This window comes from Pristiophorus japonicus, chromosome 13 (genome assembly GCF_044704955.1).
Source record: "Pristiophorus japonicus isolate sPriJap1 chromosome 13, sPriJap1.hap1, whole genome shotgun sequence".
In the NCBI taxonomy this organism is placed as follows: domain Eukaryota; kingdom Metazoa; phylum Chordata; class Chondrichthyes; family Pristiophoridae; genus Pristiophorus; species Pristiophorus japonicus.
In genome coordinates, this window is record NC_091989.1 from 33787136 (window position 1) to 33805410 (window position 18275).

The following is an 18275-nucleotide window of genomic DNA, read 5'->3' on the forward strand; positions in this document are numbered from 1 at the left end:
AAATGCATTTTCTATGTCTTCTAGAAAATTCCTGAAGAATTCAGTGTGTTTAATTTGATACAAGAAATGAGAACACAAAGGCATTCTGCAGTCCAAACAAAGGTATGTCTGCATGTGGTGCTTATTTTTATTCATATTTTTCCCTTGTGTCTCTGAAGCACCTTGGATTGTTTTTTCTGCATTTAAAGATGCTCGCTAAATACAAGTTGTCCAATGAATGTCATTGAAAGTATGAGCTTTTCTTTGTGCCAAATTCTCCAAACAATCTCATTATTGCAATTGAGTAAGTTATCAGTTATCTTAATCTCAAATTCTTGCTTGGCATGAAACAACTTGACAATTTACATTATAACAGTGAATAGAATGCTCCACTACAATAATTTTGAATAAATGTAGTAACCGATTGTGACATTTGTGCAAGTAAACATGAAAGTGGTCAAAACAACAGAAAATGTTGAACTGTTTGAGCAATCAAATCTTTGTCCAGTGGTACATCGTTTCATGGATAGGAATAGAATTTATTTTACTCTTTCATAATTGCACAACTTTACCTCCCTTTTAAAATAAAAAATAGTTGTAAATGGAACTCCTGAAGAATGTCTGAGACATTCTTGCATTCGTAATTTGGACCATTTGTCCTTTATGGAGACTCTAAAATGCAGAAATCTGCTTTCGGCACTTCGAGTAGCTAGCAGACTACTTCTGATTTTGAATGAAAGTTAATACCCTCTTTAAAAAGAAAGACTTGCAATATTATATAACGTCTTTCACGATCACCGGACGTCCCAAAGCGCTTTACAGGCAATGAAGTACTTTTTGAAGCGTAGTCACTGTTGCAATGTAGATAAACTGTGTTGAATTCAGCAAATGTGGAAAGACCCTTCATTATGGAGAAGTAGTCTGACTATTGTGCTTATTCGTAGCAGAGGAAAATGTGGCAGTTTCTGCATTCGGGGAAAGGAGATGCTTGTATCTGGAGAATATTACGCCATGGCTCAGTGGTAGTGCTCTTGCTTGAGGGTTCATGTCCCACTCCAGAGACTTGAGCACAAGAACTTGACTGACAAGGGAGTTCTGCACTTCCGGAGGTGCTGTATTTTGGATGAAGCCCTGTCTGCCCCCACAGGTGGACATAAGATCATATGATACTATTTTGAAGAAGAATGTTCTTTCTTGTGTCCTGGCCAAGAATTATCCCTCAACCAACATCATTAAAACAGATGATCTTGTTATCTCTTTGTTGGATCATGCTGTGCACAAATTGGCTGCCCTGTTTCCTACATTACAACAGTTCTTCAAAAGCACTTAATTGATTGTAAAAGCAGTTTGGGACATCCTGAGGTCATGAAAGGTGCTATGTAAATGCAATACAGCCGATCATTTTTTCTATTTGACTATGTATTTCTGACTATGCAGATGAGACTAATTTTAGCAAAGAATGTTCATGCAAGTTAATCCCATGGCATTGCTCATGACTTTAAAAAAAAAATCATCTCTATGTAGTTTTCTAGTAATGTTTAAGTGTGATAGCTGTGTACATTTGAAAACCTATATAAACAGATTATAATAAAGATGATCAGTTTTAATGCTATAGAATAGACAAGAATATCGTACAATATTTTAAAATGGTATTAAAACAAAGTATTCTTGAGCTTTATTCAAATAGTTATGGTTGAAATCTGAATTGGCCGCAGCAGTAACCTATACATTTTACTTTGTGTACTTGTAAATAACAAAACCATATTCTTGGATATTTTGCAGAGAAGCAAAAAGTGATCAAACATTCTGCTATCTCTAATTTTTATGGCAATTTTTAAAATGATGTTTCAAGGCATGTCTCTGCTTTTTTCAGGAGCAATATGAGCTTGTTCACCGTGCAATAGCTCAGCTATTTGAAAAGGAATTACATAGAAGTCAGTGCACTGAAAGTCTTTCTGACACAGTAAGTAATAGTTTTTAGTTATGCCACTTGATGGGAAGTCACTGCGATATACATTTCATTTTCGTGTGTTGCAGTATGTGGTATATCTCTCATTTTGGTATGGGTGTGGAAATCAGTCAGTTAACGTGATTTAGTACTATTAAGATTGTTAATGTTAAAGCATGCTGGCTTATTTTTTTTGAAGTTACTTAACTTTCATACAGTAACTTGTGAATGGTAGAGGCTAATGTTAATTATTTCACCAATTGTAATAATTCAAAACAAATTGAGATTTTGCATTTTTTTTTAATGGCAAAAGAGATGGCTCTGAAATTTTTTAAAAAATGCTGTTACATGCAGATGGCTGGCTGCTTTTTTCCGGAAAGTCTGTTTCCTCTTGTTCAGTGAAATGTGGTCACTTGCAGTACCTGTGACTTTGACATAATGCTCTTTTTTTAAAAGTAAAGAACTGAGTAATTGAACATCTGGGAAAAGTAATGCAGTGGCAGGAAATTCGGCCCTTTTTAATAACGCTCAGCAGATGCTTTTCCTGTGTTTCAAAGTAAAATTATTTCACCAAACTAGCAGAGTTCCATTTTTGCAACATTTTTACATTTGCATGCTGCTGGCTCATTAACAGTGCTGTTACTCTCTCACTTCCACATGAATGCAAAGTAGTTCAGACACACCTCAACAAGAATGCAACAATGCTGCTTGGGAGACTAGCAAAGAGATAGTTTATACTGAGTGTATTGTAACTCCAACCCAATTTCAAAATCCCAATATAGCTCATTGAATCATAGAATGATACAGCACAGAAGGGGGCCATTTGGCCCATCGTGTCTTTGTCAGCTCTTTGGAAGAGCTGTCCAATTAGTCCCACTCTCCTCCTTCCCCACAGCCCAACAAATTTTTCTTTTCAAGTATATATTCAAATTCCTTTGAAAGTCACTATTGAATCTATTTCCATGAACCACCATTTCGGGCTGTGCATTCCAGATCCTAGCCACTCATTCTGTAGATTGGATCACATTATAAACATACTTTTAAATAATGTTATTACTGGGAGAGCCCACATGCCCTCCTGCATTCATTATTAGAAATTAAGTAGAGAGCTAAGATTTGTTCCTCTTGAACAGAGTGTGGTGCAGCCAGAAGTGTAGCTCGGGTCTGCTGGTTGTACATTACACTCTACAGATACGACACCAGTGTCTATAAGTTATACATTGCAATACGATAAATGGGCTGGGGGTGGGGTAAGAGCTGACAAAGACCCGATGGGCCGAATGGCCTCCTTCTGTGCCGTATCATTCTATGATTCAAAGAGCTACATCGGGATTTTGTAATTAACAGAATGCTTTAATTTTCTATTTTGAAGTTTTGGTGTGAAGCATTTTTTTTAAACGAGCAAATGTTAAATAGATTTTATTTTGGTAACTTTTTGTTTTTAACTTATTTCCAGGGTGTGTTCTGATTACATAATTGTGGGAAGTAGTATGGTAGGAGTTGCTGAGCCCAATCATATGAAGAAACAAAACTAATAGCAGTGATGGTCATTAATCCAGGATGCCTTGTTAATCTTTTTAACACTTTAACTGTAAACTCGTACTGTATCCTTGCCCACTCATCTCCACCCATTCAGTTTCCATAATTTAATTGTCATTCACCGTTGAAAGGAAACAGCCCTTTGCCTGGAGTTTTTAAAATCTCCCCGATCAAACATTTTTAAATTGATGAAAAAGCAAATACACTGTAGTGTAGCAGCTATTGCTTGGAGCCTGGATTTTCATTGATATACACACCATTTCCTGTATCTAGTTCTTGGCAACTATTGGTTTTCTTTTTTCTTTTACACGTTGAAAACTATTTCCAAAGATCTTGATTTAATAGGTAACAGACATAATTACTTTGGAGAGACCAGTCAAGCTATTTGTCAACGAGTACCATATATGTTCACACACAAAGCAACCAATATAAAAAGAGACAGTCCAACCCCCCACTTTCTAGCTAGGTTGATAATTTTTGGGGCGACTTCAGTGATCGTAATAGCTGAGATTCAAGTTTCCCTTGGTCTGGGAGCAGCCCTTTTAGCCGTCATGCTTCTCTTAGCTTGGAAAATTGGATTTAATGCTACAAGAGTGGGAGATTAAGACTTCAGAGTTGGATAAATATACAACTATATATTTACAGATGGGGAGAGTACTTTGTACAGGAAGTACTCTTGTCTCCCCAGCCCCTTACCCCAGGTGCCTTTTTACCTTATTTTAATTTATCTTTGTTTTAAAATGAAAGGAAATATGTAAGAAAGAAGATTAAAATCATTTTTTCCCTTTTTATCTAGCTGTGCTGTGCCTGGGACTTGCTCTCTGTTCTGTTCTTATTTACTGGGCTCAGGTTGACTACTGTCCAACTGCCCCTTCAATTCCAGACCTTGTTCAGTTAATGCAGTGTTTGTATTCAGCTTCATTAGAATATGAAAATATTAAATATAAGTACATGTAAAGTTGCCTTTTTTGATCCTTAAACTGCTTTTGTCTCTTACAGGATGATATTAGTTCTGAAAATACGACCGTTTCCTCTATTCCTGACCGATCTGATTCACCACCACCAAAGCCACCACGAGTACGAAGGTAACTTATTTTCAATTTTATATGTTGGATGACATAACTGTTTAGAGTCAGATACAACTTTAATGCTGGTGATTGAGACAGCTGAAGGAATTATACTGGGGTACCAGTAAATAAGCCGCAGAATTCCTATAGTTTAGGTGCATGTGATAATGACTAATTTATGTCACTGCATTTGGGCCTCAGTTTTAGCTGATATAGTGACATTCTCAGAGGCAGGAGACATGATGTATGAAACTTTGCTAATATTCTGTGCAGACCTTTTGAATTGAAACAGAATGGTGCAGTGTCAGTGTTCCATTCTGCCATAAATGTGCAGTTCTGACTTGAGCACTTGCAACTCTGATGCTGCATGTAATTTTGATTTAGAAAAAAACCTGACAATTTGCACTTAATTACTGCGCCTCAAATAGCTGGATAGTGCAGCTTTGTGAAGTTTGTAATAGGTGAACGGGATTTAGTGTGGGATAGGATGAAAGTGGCAGAGTTGCAATTCATGAAAGGCAGAACTTGGGAAGCTGGCAGGAAGAGCATTGGATTAATCAAGCCTGGAGGTGGCGAAGGCGTGGATAGACATGTCAGTGGCATTTGGATGAGGTTGGGGTTGAGGCGGAAACAGGCAGTTTTGGTGGAGGCAAGGATGTAGGATCTGAATCTCTGCTTAGAGTCGAGCAGGACCCCAAGTTCCTCATCATCAAGGTCATCTTGAGGGAGTTTCCAGAAAGGGAAGAAATGGTACTACGGTTTAGAGTTTCGGGTGGGAGCTGAGCAGAATGGCGTCTGTCTTGCTGATGGGCTGAAAGAAATTCTTGCCCATCCAGCTGTTAATATCAACTGAAATATGCAGCATGTAGATCAGGACAAGGGGCCGGAGATAGTGTTTTGAATCACACTTGACATAACTGTGCAGAAACGGTGAAAAACCATTGGGATTTTGACACTGTTTTGTGATCGCTAGTCTCACAAGCTAGACTCCAGCTTTTTTGATCAGAATAAAGAACCTTGGGTAGCACCACTAAGCCATTGGTAGTCATAATTCCAATACTTGGTTTCATAGCTGTAAATAAAACTAGGAAATATATTACATTAAGAGGAACAGACAGTGCAAAATTAAAATACAAATAGCAAGTGTTGGAAATACTCAGTAGGTGCAAAATTGATCTGCTTGCCATATATTGGAGAAGGCCACTACTATATTCTTCCTGTGGTGTTTGAGTATGCATAATTATGTTTACCAATAGTTATAAACTAAAAGATGTAATACTGGATTTATTTGCCTTATGATCTGAAGGAATAGGCCAAGGAAAGGTTTCAAATCATTCCCAATATTCATCAATTAGATTTTTTTGTTACTTTGTGAAAAACATATGGTATTGTAAACTAATAGCACCTATGCAAGTAATTAAAAATATGTTTAAAGAATACATTATCAAGGGATAATACAGTTCTTCATAATTCTATTAATAATGGTCAAATAGTCAATATATTGAGGTCTAATGGGGCACAGCATTAGTGGGGACATGGTATTATAACCTGCATTATTCTGCATCAGATTTGATGACCATGTTCTGAAAACACAGTGAGCAAATGATACTGATGAAGTAGAAGAGGATGCAGGAAACAAGCCATAATTAACATCAGTCAAGTGAAAGTTTACATTTTAGCTACACCAGTACTGTCTTGAGCAATCTATTGCCCAGAATCTTCATTTCACAGTTTAACATTTCTTGCTCTTTAATTCTTACAAATTAAGTAACTTATGGAGGGGAATTCTTATCTCTTTCCTCAACAATTATTATGTATGTTTTTTAAAAAAAAAAAGACAACATTCCATGATTTTGATTTATATATTAATAAAGTTCAGTTAGGATTCCCTTTCAAGCAATGCATTTGTACTAAGTTTATAGAACACCCGAGTTGAATTCTTCTTAGAGTGAGTACAAAACATAAAGAAAAAACTTCTGTTTATACAGCACCATCATGTCTTCAGTATATCTCAAAAGCGTTTCACAATCTATAAATTATGTTTGAGTAACTGTTCAGTCGATGAACAACTAATGCCATTATGTTCCAATATAATGGAGCTACTGACTTCAACAGTGTTGATTTAGCCTTGCTTTTAAAGGCATTTCATACCTGGAATTTAAAAAAAAAAAAATTCTCTCTCTTGACCTTTACTGGGGCACATTCCCATGGTCTCCTTTTGAAACCTCACCAAGTCGCAGACCATTCAAATCAGCAGATTATTCAAACCGAACGAGAGAGAGGGGTAAACGATGAGGATCATAGATGATTCTGATTCTGTCCTAACCAGATATGAGCATTTTCCATTAGGGATCACTGCCATGATCAGGGTACAATACTGGCTCATTTCTACTTGTTAGTTTTTGCTATGGGTTAGGTATACACAGACTGGGAATGGCATACACTGATTGATTGTACAATCCAGTCATACTGTCTTTAGTAACTGAGTTAACAGAAGAGTTAAACCCTTTGATTAAATTATTCTGTTGGGGTTGCAGGGAAGGGTACAGTTCCTGCCTTCGTATCCCCATTGCTCCCAAAAAACTCTTTGGAACTTTCTCTGCAATGTATTGACGTGGAGATAACTATTCCTGTATAACTGTATTTTGTACACCGTTGTATTTTGTTGATGTTGGAAGTCTCGTCATTCAAATGATTACTGTCATTTCATAGAAGGGGTGAACTACATTTGCCACTAACATTCTGTAGTCAGTGGCAATGCTATACGATGAATCTATATACCTTATTTAAACGTAGTGAGTGAATCTTCAGAAATAGCTTCCCCTCCCCATCCCTGAAGCATATTTGAAAGAAGCTAGTCAAGATGCTGATTGTTTTTCCCTCAGACGCTATGTTAGTTTCTAATGATCCAAGTGCACACAGCACTTGATATGAATCACTGCACAATTTATATATGTCATAACCTAGTCAAGGCAAGTGTAAGCTCTGGTCAGTCTCTCGCTGGTATTCAACAGAACTTTTGTAGCTGGATTAGGTGAGTAATTTCCTTAGACTGGCTAATTGGCTTCTCGAGGCAAGGCTGCATCTGAGAGTGCAAAGTGTAAGTTTTGGAAATTTGATATCATAGAAAATTACGACACAGAAGGCGGCCATTCGGACCATCGTGTCCGTGCCAGTCGAAAGAGTTACCCAGCCTAATCCCACCTTCCAGCACTAGGTCTGTAGCCCTGTAGGTTACGGCTAACCTAACCCTAAGTGCACATCCAAGTACCTTTTAAATGTGATGAGGGTTTCTGCCTCTACCAATCTTTCAGGCAGTGAGCTCTAGACTCCCACCACCCTCTGGGTGAAGAAATGTTTCCTCATCTCTTTAATCCTTCTACTTTAAATCTATGCCCCCTGGTTATTGACCCCTCTGCTAAGGGGAATAGGTCCTTCCTATCCACTTTATCTAGGCCCCTCATAATTTTATGTATCTCAATTAAATCCCCGCTCCCCCAGCCTCCTCTGTTCCAAGGAAAACAACCCCAGCCTATCCAATCTTTCCTCATAGCTAAAATTTTCCAGTCCTGGCAACATCCTTGTAAATCTCCTCTGCACCCTTTCTAGTGTAATCACATTCTTTCAGTAACGTGGTCACCAGAACTGCACGTAGTACTCGAGCTGTGGCCTAACTAGTGTTGTATACAGTTCTAGCATAACTTCCCTGCTCTTTTATTAGCTGAGGCTTGGAATACAGGAAACCATTTCTTAGGCCTTTTTAACTACTGTACCTTATCGACCTGTCCTGTTACCTTTAAGGATCTGTGGACATGCACTCCAAGGTCCATCTGTTCCTCCACACCTCTTGGTATCCTTCCATTTATTGTGTATTCCCTTGCTTTGTTGCCTAATTAGAATTATAGAATGGTTACAGCACAGAAGAAGGCCATTTGGCTGGTCGAGCCCATGTCAGCTCTCTGCAAGAGCACTTGGATAGTTCCACTCGCCCACCCTTTCTCCGTAGCCCTGCAAATTTTATTCCTTCCGATACTTATCCAATTATTTTTGAAAGCCACGATTGAATCTGCTCCCACCACCCTTTCAGGCACTGTATTCCAGATCATAACCACTCACTGCGTTTATAAAAAAAAGTGTTTTTCCACATGTCTCCTTTGGTTCTTCTACCAATCACCTTAAACCTGTGTCCTCTGGTTCTCAATCCTTCCACCAATGGGAACAGTTTCTCTCTACCGACTGTCTAGATCACTCATGATTTTGAACACCTCTGTTAAATCTCTCCTCAACCTTCTCTTCTCTGAGTAGAACAACCCCAGCTAGTTAGTTGTGATTTAGACTAAACTACAACAGTGGAGGCAAAGCACAAACTCCAATAGATACGAATGCCCATATAATTCCTATATCATTCGAACTACAGTACGCGGACGACGCTTGCGTCTGCGCATCTTGAGGCCGAACTCCAAGCCATCGTCAACATCTTAACCGAGGCATAATAAAGCATAGGCCTTACACTAAACATCCATAAGACAAAGGTCCTCCACCAACCTGACCCCGCCACACAGCACTGTTCCCCGGTCATCAAAATCCACGGTGCGGCCTTGGACAATGTGGACCATTTTCCATATCTCGGGAGCCTACTATCGGCAAGGGCAGACATCGACGACGAGGTCCGACGACGAGGTCCAACACCGCCTCCAGTGTGCCAGCGCAACCTTCGGTCACCTGAGGAAGTGTTTGAAGACCAGGATCTCAAATCTGGCACCAAGTTATGGTCTACCGCCCTCCTATATGGCTCAGACCATATACAGTAGACACCTTTAAAGCGCTGGAGAAGTACCACCAGCGTTGCCTCCGCAAGATCCTGCAAATCCATTGGGAGGATAGACGCACCAACGTCAGTGTTATCACTCAGGCCAACACCCCCAGCATCGAAGCACTGACCACAATCAACCAGCTCCGTTGGGCAGGCTCGACACGGGACTCCAAAAGCAAGCGCTCTACTTGGAACTCCTACACAGCAAGCGAGCCCCAGGTGAGCAGAGGAAACGTTTCAAGGAGATCCTCAAAGCCTCCTTGATGAAGTGCAACATTCCCACCGGCACCTGGGAATCCCTGGCCCAAGACCGCCCTGTGGAGGAAGAGCACCTGGGAGGGCGCTGAGCACCTCGAGTCTCGTCGCTGAGAGCTTGCAGATTGCGGCAGGAGCGTGCGGAAAACCAGACTCCCCACCCACCCTTTCCTTCAACCACTGTCTGTCCCACCTGTGACTAAGACTGTAGTTCCCGTATTGGACTGTACAGTCATCTGAGAACTCACTTTTGGAATGGAAGCAAGTCTTCTTCAGTTTCGAGGGACTGTCTATGATGATTTCCAAATGCACTATTCATTAGCAGTTATTGTTGTATTACTAAGCTACTGAGAAATGTCTACTATTACCTAAAAGATTATTTAAAGGAACTCAGTTGATTTGTTTTTATGCTTCTCGTTCATGAACTGATTCAATATCTATTTCTCTCTCCAGCCTTTTATTCTTGATTTCTATTAATATATTATTTCCTTAATATATTTGTTTCATTCAGTTTTGAAGAAGCGTTTTGCCAAAAACTTTAACCTGTCTGTTCTGTCTATAGATACAGACTGACTTCCTGTGTAATGCCAGCATTTTCTGATTTTGTTCGAGCATTTGTGGTTATTTGTGTTTGGTAATTCACTCTGCTATAAAAAATTCAAATGGTTGCTTAATGGAAAACCCAATACCTGTATATAAATTCAGACAATAACCGCTTATCCCAGATGGCTTTGCACACTAGGTCCTGCTTTGGATTATAGGAAGCGATAGTGTTTGCCTGAGGAAGCTGACCTTTTGTGAAAGGCGTGAGAAAAGCATTTGATAAGACCTCAAAATGTAGCATCTATATTTCTCATATGTGACTTTGTACAGTGATGTTTTAATTTCATGTGTCCAGATTCTGTTAGAAGATTGCATTTTTGAAGTGTTAAATTTGGTTTTGATGTATCTATCTTTTTTTAACTGGGCTAGTTTCCATTTCATTGCTACTTCCTTTAAAGCAAAATACAATTCACACTTTTCTCTAGCCTTTTGCAGAGGGTATGGAGGTCGACTGAACATTGTTACATTTGTTTTGCTTCGGTAATGGGAAAAACCTTGGATCTCTAATCTTGCTTGTTGCTCATTTTAACATTGACTTTTTGTCCTGTAATTCTGTCTCAGTCTCAAGTTAACTTACACGTACATTATTTATGACATGGCATTTTAAAGACCATGATCCTTTCTCACACCTCCTTTCTCCAGTGAAAACCAGTTCATCTCATTCCTGCCATCCCAAGTCTTGGATTCATCACCCATGTTATTTTTCTCTGCATCTCCATAACAAGCGTGCGCACATTCTTGCTTTTCCTATTTCTTTCCCTCACTCGCTTTTTACTTTTTTTTTCCAATCGCTCCCCCTCAAGTTAACTAGTCTATGATTTCCAGATACATTTTTCATATTTTTAAATATCCTGATTTACTATACTGCAGTTCTCCGGGACAGCCTCATATCAATGATGGAGTTAGAAATATTAAATAGAGCTTCACTTAACACTTTGGGATTGAAGGATGTAATATCTAGTCCAGGTGCCTGATAGACACATCTGGGGTGACTTTCTGCTTGTTGACAATTTTAATGCAAACTTTGCTATCAAATTTGAAACTGAATTTCTACGCATAGTCTTGTTTGGGTGGAATTCAGCATTGGGATTAAACAGCATTAAAACTTTTCTGGTGGATTCAAAAAATGCCAATTGTTAAGTGAGAAGATCCAAATAATTTTAACCAGGTGTGCATTTCCTAAATGTGCGTGGACATGGAGTTGTAAGGCAAATTCCCAGAAAGACAAACTGGATACACGGGTAATGCAGAAGAACAACATTGTGGAATTTATTGTTAGTGAGTTCCACACTAACATGCCCTCACTCCATTACAAAGCAGCCGTAATGCTCCTGTTCTTTGGAACTCCCTGCCTAATGCCCCCTGTCCCACTTTGCTACTGATTTCCTGCTTTCAAAAAACTCCTCAAAACACTCCTCAAAACCTTACACTTCAGCTACCCATCCATGGGAGGGAAGAGTGGTATCATTATTTTAAAATAGTTTTGACTCTAATATTGTTTGCTCAAGGCATTTATCTCCACGCACCTTCCTTGAGCTGAATAGATTCACAACTTAGATAGGATTGCTGTCTCCTCCATTCAAAGGGAGAATTGTTTGCCACAGGACTAGTTGCATCGGATTTTTTTTTTTTACTCAACATTTTTGGATTCCATATTTCAGACTACTTTCCTAAGTAACCCCTTTTCCCCAGAGAGAGTGTTTTCACCCGGCACAGGTAAATTCATAGCATATGCAGGGAATGAACAGAGAAACTCCAAGTTAATTTGCTCCACTGGTTTAAATCACATGATGTCATGCTCTCCTTGCATTTAAAAGGTGACTGAATCAAATTCACTTGGCAATCAAATAGAATATACCAGAGAAACAACTCCAACAAATAGTAGCAGTAACACAATGTTTTCACTGTAGTTAAATTTAGCTCATGTATGAGGCAATAAATTGTTTGGAGCTGCTGTGCTAAACACTAATACAAGTGGTCATAGTGGTTCTTTTCCTTTTCCTGTTGTCTATAGGAACCATCGAGCCTGACTACAAAGGCACTAGGCAGATGCCCTGATTGGAAAAACACTTACCTTTTTAAAAAAAAAACTAATTGGAACAAAATGAATGTAAATAATTTATTTTAAAACTGTAAATTATTTGAATTGAATGGTTTGGCCCCTTGCTCAGACACAAGTTTCAGACAAACCGAAAAATTTGCAATGGCAGATGATTTGCGGGTGAAGCTGTTTTTCAACCCTTTATGTACCGTGATAGTGTTATAGGTCAATACTCTGCTAGATATTAGACAAAAATGTCTCATTTTTGACAGCATCCCTACATTTAATTTTTTAACTGTAAACTTTAATATCTATTTTGGTTAAATACTTGTTTTTGGATTAACTTGTATATTGTTTCCTTTTTCTTTGGTGAGAAATGAACACACATTTTCCACTGTGGTCATTTAGTACAGTGGGAGGCTTACTCATCCTAGAGGTGAACTTTTTTAACATTTTGAAAATAGTGCTGTGGAGTTTTGTAAGTTTATTATACAGAGGATAAGGTTCATAAAATTACAGTCGGGTTCTTGAACAGTTAAAGTGTGATAGCAAATCAGTGAGTTGTATATGAGGATAATGATTGCAAAGTATTGCTGTGTAAAGAAATTTGATAATGCATAATTGTGATTTTACAAAATTGGGTTTGAAACTGGGCCAGATGGACAGAAGCTCGCACACTGCTTGTGAGCTAATTTAGTGCTTAAATCCTCTGAGCTGTGGAGGGAAAAGCAGTAGTCAGTAACTGTAATTCGATGGGTAAGAGGGAAAAAGGTTGATGTTGGTCACGGTGCTTAATTTGCAGTGGCTTTGTACGTACAAGGCAATAGTGTCATGATCTAGTTTATAGTATCTCTTGATTGCATATTGGTTTCAATTTTAGTCCAAATGGTTTGTCTGCCACCTACTGAGTAACAAAAGACCATCTTTGAAACAAAAAAATGTCAGCATTGATGTGTGCGTAAGTTTGTTTACTGGTTCTCATACTTGGTTCCTTCTGTTTTGTGTGTCTAGATTCTTTGTCTTCAAAAGGTATTATTAATTATTCCCTATTTTTGAGTAATGCTACTATCTAATCCTTTTCCTTTTTTTCTCCTTTTCCCCCCCCCCCACCCCCAATCAAAATTCCCTTAGCTGCCTGGTAGAAGGAGATGCTAAAGAAGAAATCTTGCAGCCTCCAGAGCCCCAACCAGTACCACCTATCCTCACTCCTTCTCCTCCGTCTGCATACCCAGCTGTTACTACTGTGTGGCAAGATAATGACCGATACCATCCCAAGCCAGTAGTACACTCATTTACAACATCACCTCCCACAGACCTCAATGAAAACTACAACAAATCTGTGGATACCTACAGACAGATTGAAAATTGTGCTGAACCTATTGAAAAAAAGCTGGAAAGAAAACTGAGTATTGAAATAAAGAAGATACCACTCCAAGAAGGACCCAAAAGCTTTGAAGTGTCCCCACCTTGTGCGAACAGTCCTTTTAACAGGGTACCATCAAGTAAAGTGAAGTCCACCTCAGCAGTTGAGATTGAGCAAACAAGTAAATCAGTAGAATTAAGCTGTGGACAGATTTCTGTAAATTCAGAGGTAGATGTTCTGCAGCGTTCTGATGCTACTCAGGAAGGGAGGATTTCTGATGTTCTCTTGAGACCAGTACAATTGCCACTTAAAGAGAGAGCTCATGCCTTGTGGAACAAGGCAAGCCACGAATGTACACCAACTGCCTTTAGCAAGTCTTCGGCTGGTGATAAATTGTACGATATTCAATGTCATTCTTCAAAAACACCTGCTCTACCAGCAGAGCCATCATTGAAAGAGATACCTGTAGTTCACCATATGGCTGTGGACACCAGTGACCATTGTGTAAATGTGCCACCCCTCAGTTTTACTAATCCTCTCCACTCTGATGACTCTGAGCCGGAGGAGATGGATGCTGGGAAAGCCATACCTAAAAATGTTACCAGTATTTTAACAAGTGCTATTGTTACTGCCACCATACAAAATGAAACCCCTTCAGCAAGAAAAATATCACCTGTGTCTATTGCCCGAGAAAATCCACCCAGCACGTTAAATTTAGGAGCCGAAAAATGTAAGTGCTTACTTCAAACTAAGGAGGGCAGTACTCTTTTGGAGTGTGAGTCTTTGGTCATTTAATTATTTCTGTAGAGTCTAACATTTTTTTTATTATAAAACTTCACATTTGCATATTGGTGTTAGTTGTATGTTGGATCTTGTAGCTGCTGTGCTGTATAATGGATGGCTATGTAAAAGCTAAGCCTACCTTTTTATATAAAAAAAAGTCTGCCCTCAAGTGCTTCATTGTCACAAAACTAGACTCTGAAAATAGATTTGTGGCTTTTGTTCACAATTTGCATATATCTAAAATGTTACTGTCTTGTGGAAATTTAGTATCATCTTAGAGAATTGGGCTGAGAGTACTTGTATAACATTTAGATTTAAAACCCCTTCATTTTTATAAACTATTAAGTGATTGTTTTACAATAACAATAGTTTTAATTATTTAGATCTAAAAACAGATGTGGGGAAATAGTTGTTGAACAAGTTTAGACAAAATGCAGTATTTTACACACATGACTCTTAAACATTCATTACCTTGATAAAGGAAAAATGTGTCTTGTTTTTTGAGCAGCATTTTGCATTCATAACAACTGATAACCAATTGAATTCCTACAAAAAAGATCAGAACTAGTAAATAGTGCTGGGTGACCATCCTTTACGTACTACAGAGGTTGTTGACTAGTTTTAATCAAGTTCTGATCATTTTAATGCAGGTAATTAACCTCCTGTCCCATTGCTCGTGAAGTCTGGAGTGGCTATGTTTGGCTGTTAACCTAGCCTGCCTTTTTAAGGCCACACTGTTCAGGTACTTCCTTTGAGGAAGTGGTGTAAGGAGGCAGGCCAGGTCCTGAAGTTGATCACAGTTTTATTGCTGTTTGGTGAAAAGGGTATATAGACTTCTAGATGCATGTACATTTCTGACTGCAGGTCAGAAATAAAAACAGCAATTATTTCTCTCATATTCTATTTGATACTTGAGTATGATATCTGGAGTATGAAGAAAACTTTACAAACCTTTACGTAAACAGATTACCTAAACAATCAGTTTTTTCTGTATATAAATTATTTATCAATTCATTGTAAGAGGTACTGTTATGGGACTCCTCTCATTGCATGTGGGTTCCAGTGTAAGTTACTTGATTGGTGGTATTTAATGGACATAAAAACATTCAAAAATAGGAGCAGGAGTAGGCCATTTGGCCCTTCAAGCCTGCTCCACCATTCAGTAAGATCATAGCTGCTCTTAGACCTCAAATCCACTTTCCCACCCGGTCCCCATATCCCTCTCTTCCCTTAGAGTCCAAAAATCTATCGCTCTCAGCCTTGAATATACTCAATGACTGAACATCCACAGCTCTCTGGGGTAGAGAATGCCAAAGATTCATAACCCTCTGAGTGAAGAAATTCCTCCTAATCTCAGTCCTAAATGACTGACCCCCTTATCCTGAAACTATGCCTCCTAGTTCTGGACTCTCCAACCAGGGGAAACAACCTTTCAGCATCTACCCCTCAGAATCTTTTATGTTTCAATAAGATCATTTTAAACTCGAGAGTATAGGCCCATTCTACACTCCCTCTCCTTGTAGGACAACCCTCATCCCAGGAATTAATCTAGTGAACCTTTGTTACACCCCCTTTAAAGAAAGTATATCCTTCCTTGGGTATGGCAACCAAAGCTGTACACCGTACTCCAGGTGTGGTCTCACCAAAGCCCTGTACAATTGCAGCAAGACTTCCTTACTCTTGTGCTCCAACCCCCTTGCAATAAAGGCCAACATGTCATTTGCCCTCCTAATTGCTGGCTGTACCTGCATATTAACTTCGTTTAGTGTACAAGGACACCCAAATCCCTCTGAAGACCAACATTTAATAGTTTTTCACCGTTTAAAAAAAAAATATATATTTTTTTTCTATTCCTACCAAAGTGAATAACTTCACATTTCCCCATATTATATTCCACCTGCCACCTTCTTGTCCACTGTCTGTATCCCTTTGCAGACACTTTGGGGGAAATTTTCTGGGGGTCAGCGAGTGGGATCGGTGGCATGTCAGATGGAAATGTGATTTTTTTTTTTGACAGCAAGCAAGTCAGGGTTCCACTGCAACACGCCTTTCCCATTGGTGCGTGTGTGATCTCCGATCCAACCCGCAGAGGTGGGCGACCCAATTAAACAAATTATTGGGATGTTGACAGACCCTTAATTATGCTTTTGACCGTAACTTTTCACTTTTACTGCTCCCCTAAGGGTTCCATGCTGTTCCGGGACCATGTGTGAACATGAGGTGGGAGTTGAATGGCCATTGCTCCAGCTGATTACTTGACAGCTTCAAATGTATAGTAAAAGCTCCCACCTGACAGATCATCACTTTCCTCAGCCACAAACTGTTTCTCAGTCCATTTTCAGCACAGATTCTGAAGGCTTTCCACTCCATCCACTCTTATCTCATTGGAAGAACTCTCTCACCATTGACTGTTTCTGTCATCTCTATTTCACCTGCCATCTAATCCATCAACATGGGTGCCCTTTTTGCTGTCTCACCTTGGTCCTCAGTATCCGACTATAATCAACCCAACACCAACAACACCAATCTTCTCCGCAATCTCACGCTGCATAGGACAGAGGGCATTAGCACCCGAGCACATTGCTGCCTGGGAGGCCAGGGATGGCCTCACTGTGGCCAGATTTACTTCACTTGATGCTGTACACCCTGGCTGCCACATGATGTGCCAGGTTGGCACCACCCCACATCAACACCATAAAGCATCCCTACAATGTCCAAGCCATTCCTTTCACACTTGCCACCATTGTGGCGGGTACCGTTATGTCTCACCATTCACAGCAACTCACAAGTCATTTCCGAAGGTGCACACACATCTATCCAAGAATGGAGAGTTGAAAATAAAGGTTTCAAATGTTTCACAGCACATTAACAGAAACTTTACATGAACATTGGATAAAAGACCCAAGTGGCTACCCTTGTGCGTTGTTAGTTGATATAATTGCACTAGGATGAGTGTGAGGGGTGGCTAGTGAGATGTGGATGTGATAATGTAGATAGAGAAGGATGGTTGGAGGTGCAAGGTCAGTTGGTGTGAGTGAGGATGTGCAGGAGTAGGGTAGGAAAGAGAGTGATGGGGATGTGATGAGAGGCACAGGAGGATGAAGGCGAGTGTGGCTTTGTATTAATGTTTCGTGATCTAATGAGATCATTGAAAGGTTTGCGTCACTGTATCCAGGTCCTCCTGACGATATCCCTGCTTGTGCTTTCCCCTGCAAAGTACAGCCCAGGCTGTGTTGATCTCCTGGGGAGGTCTTTCCACTCATGGGAAGGGAAGAGGATCTTCCTGCGTGCTCTGCCTCACTCCATAAGCATATGGAGAACCTGGGTGCAGCCCAGCACCTCTGCAATGTTTGCAGCACTTCAGTGCTGTAGAACATGGACAGCACAAATGTCAAAACAAAGTTGGCCATAGTCCCTTTAAGGAAAATGGCTGCTGACGTGTCATGAATGACATCACCAGACCTGCATCCTCTAATTGGACCAGGAATTGTGCTAGGCAGGCTTAACAAGCCCCAGCAACGCAAATTCCTTTTAGGCAGCGGGATGGAGCCAGCAGCAGGGTCATGACCCGGCACTGATATCGCCCGCCCTGGACCTGCCGAGGTAAGGAAAATCCCAGTTTTTGTGGTGTTCTTGCACCTTACTTTCCCACCTAGCTTTGTATTGTCAGCAAACTTTAATACATTGCACTTGGTCCCTTCGTCTAAGTCATTGATGTAGATTGCAAATAGCTGAGGCCCCAGCACAGCCTTGCGACACCCCACTAGTAACAGGCTGCCAACCTGAAAATGACCTGTTTATTTCCACTCTGTTTTCTGTCCTTTAACCAATCCTCTATCCATGCTAATATATTGCTCCCCAACCCTATAAGCCCTTAACTTGTG

General features: G+C 39.8%; 1 protein-coding gene across 3 annotated transcripts in view; it reads left to right on the forward strand.

Annotated features, from left to right (window-relative positions):
* LOC139278505 (tyrosine-protein phosphatase non-receptor type 12-like) overlaps nt 1-18275 on the forward strand; it is a 145534-nt gene that overhangs the window by 103972 nt on the left and 23287 nt on the right. For all 3 annotated transcript variants that reach the window (XM_070897346.1, XM_070897348.1, XM_070897347.1), the window contains exons 10-13: nt 25-102; nt 1853-1942; nt 4466-4551; nt 13377-14338. In XM_070897346.1, coding sequence (XP_070753447.1) covers nt 25-102; nt 1853-1942; nt 4466-4551; nt 13377-14338 — 1216 coding nt within the window. The remainder of the gene's footprint in view (nt 1-24; nt 103-1852; nt 1943-4465; nt 4552-13376; nt 14339-18275) is intronic.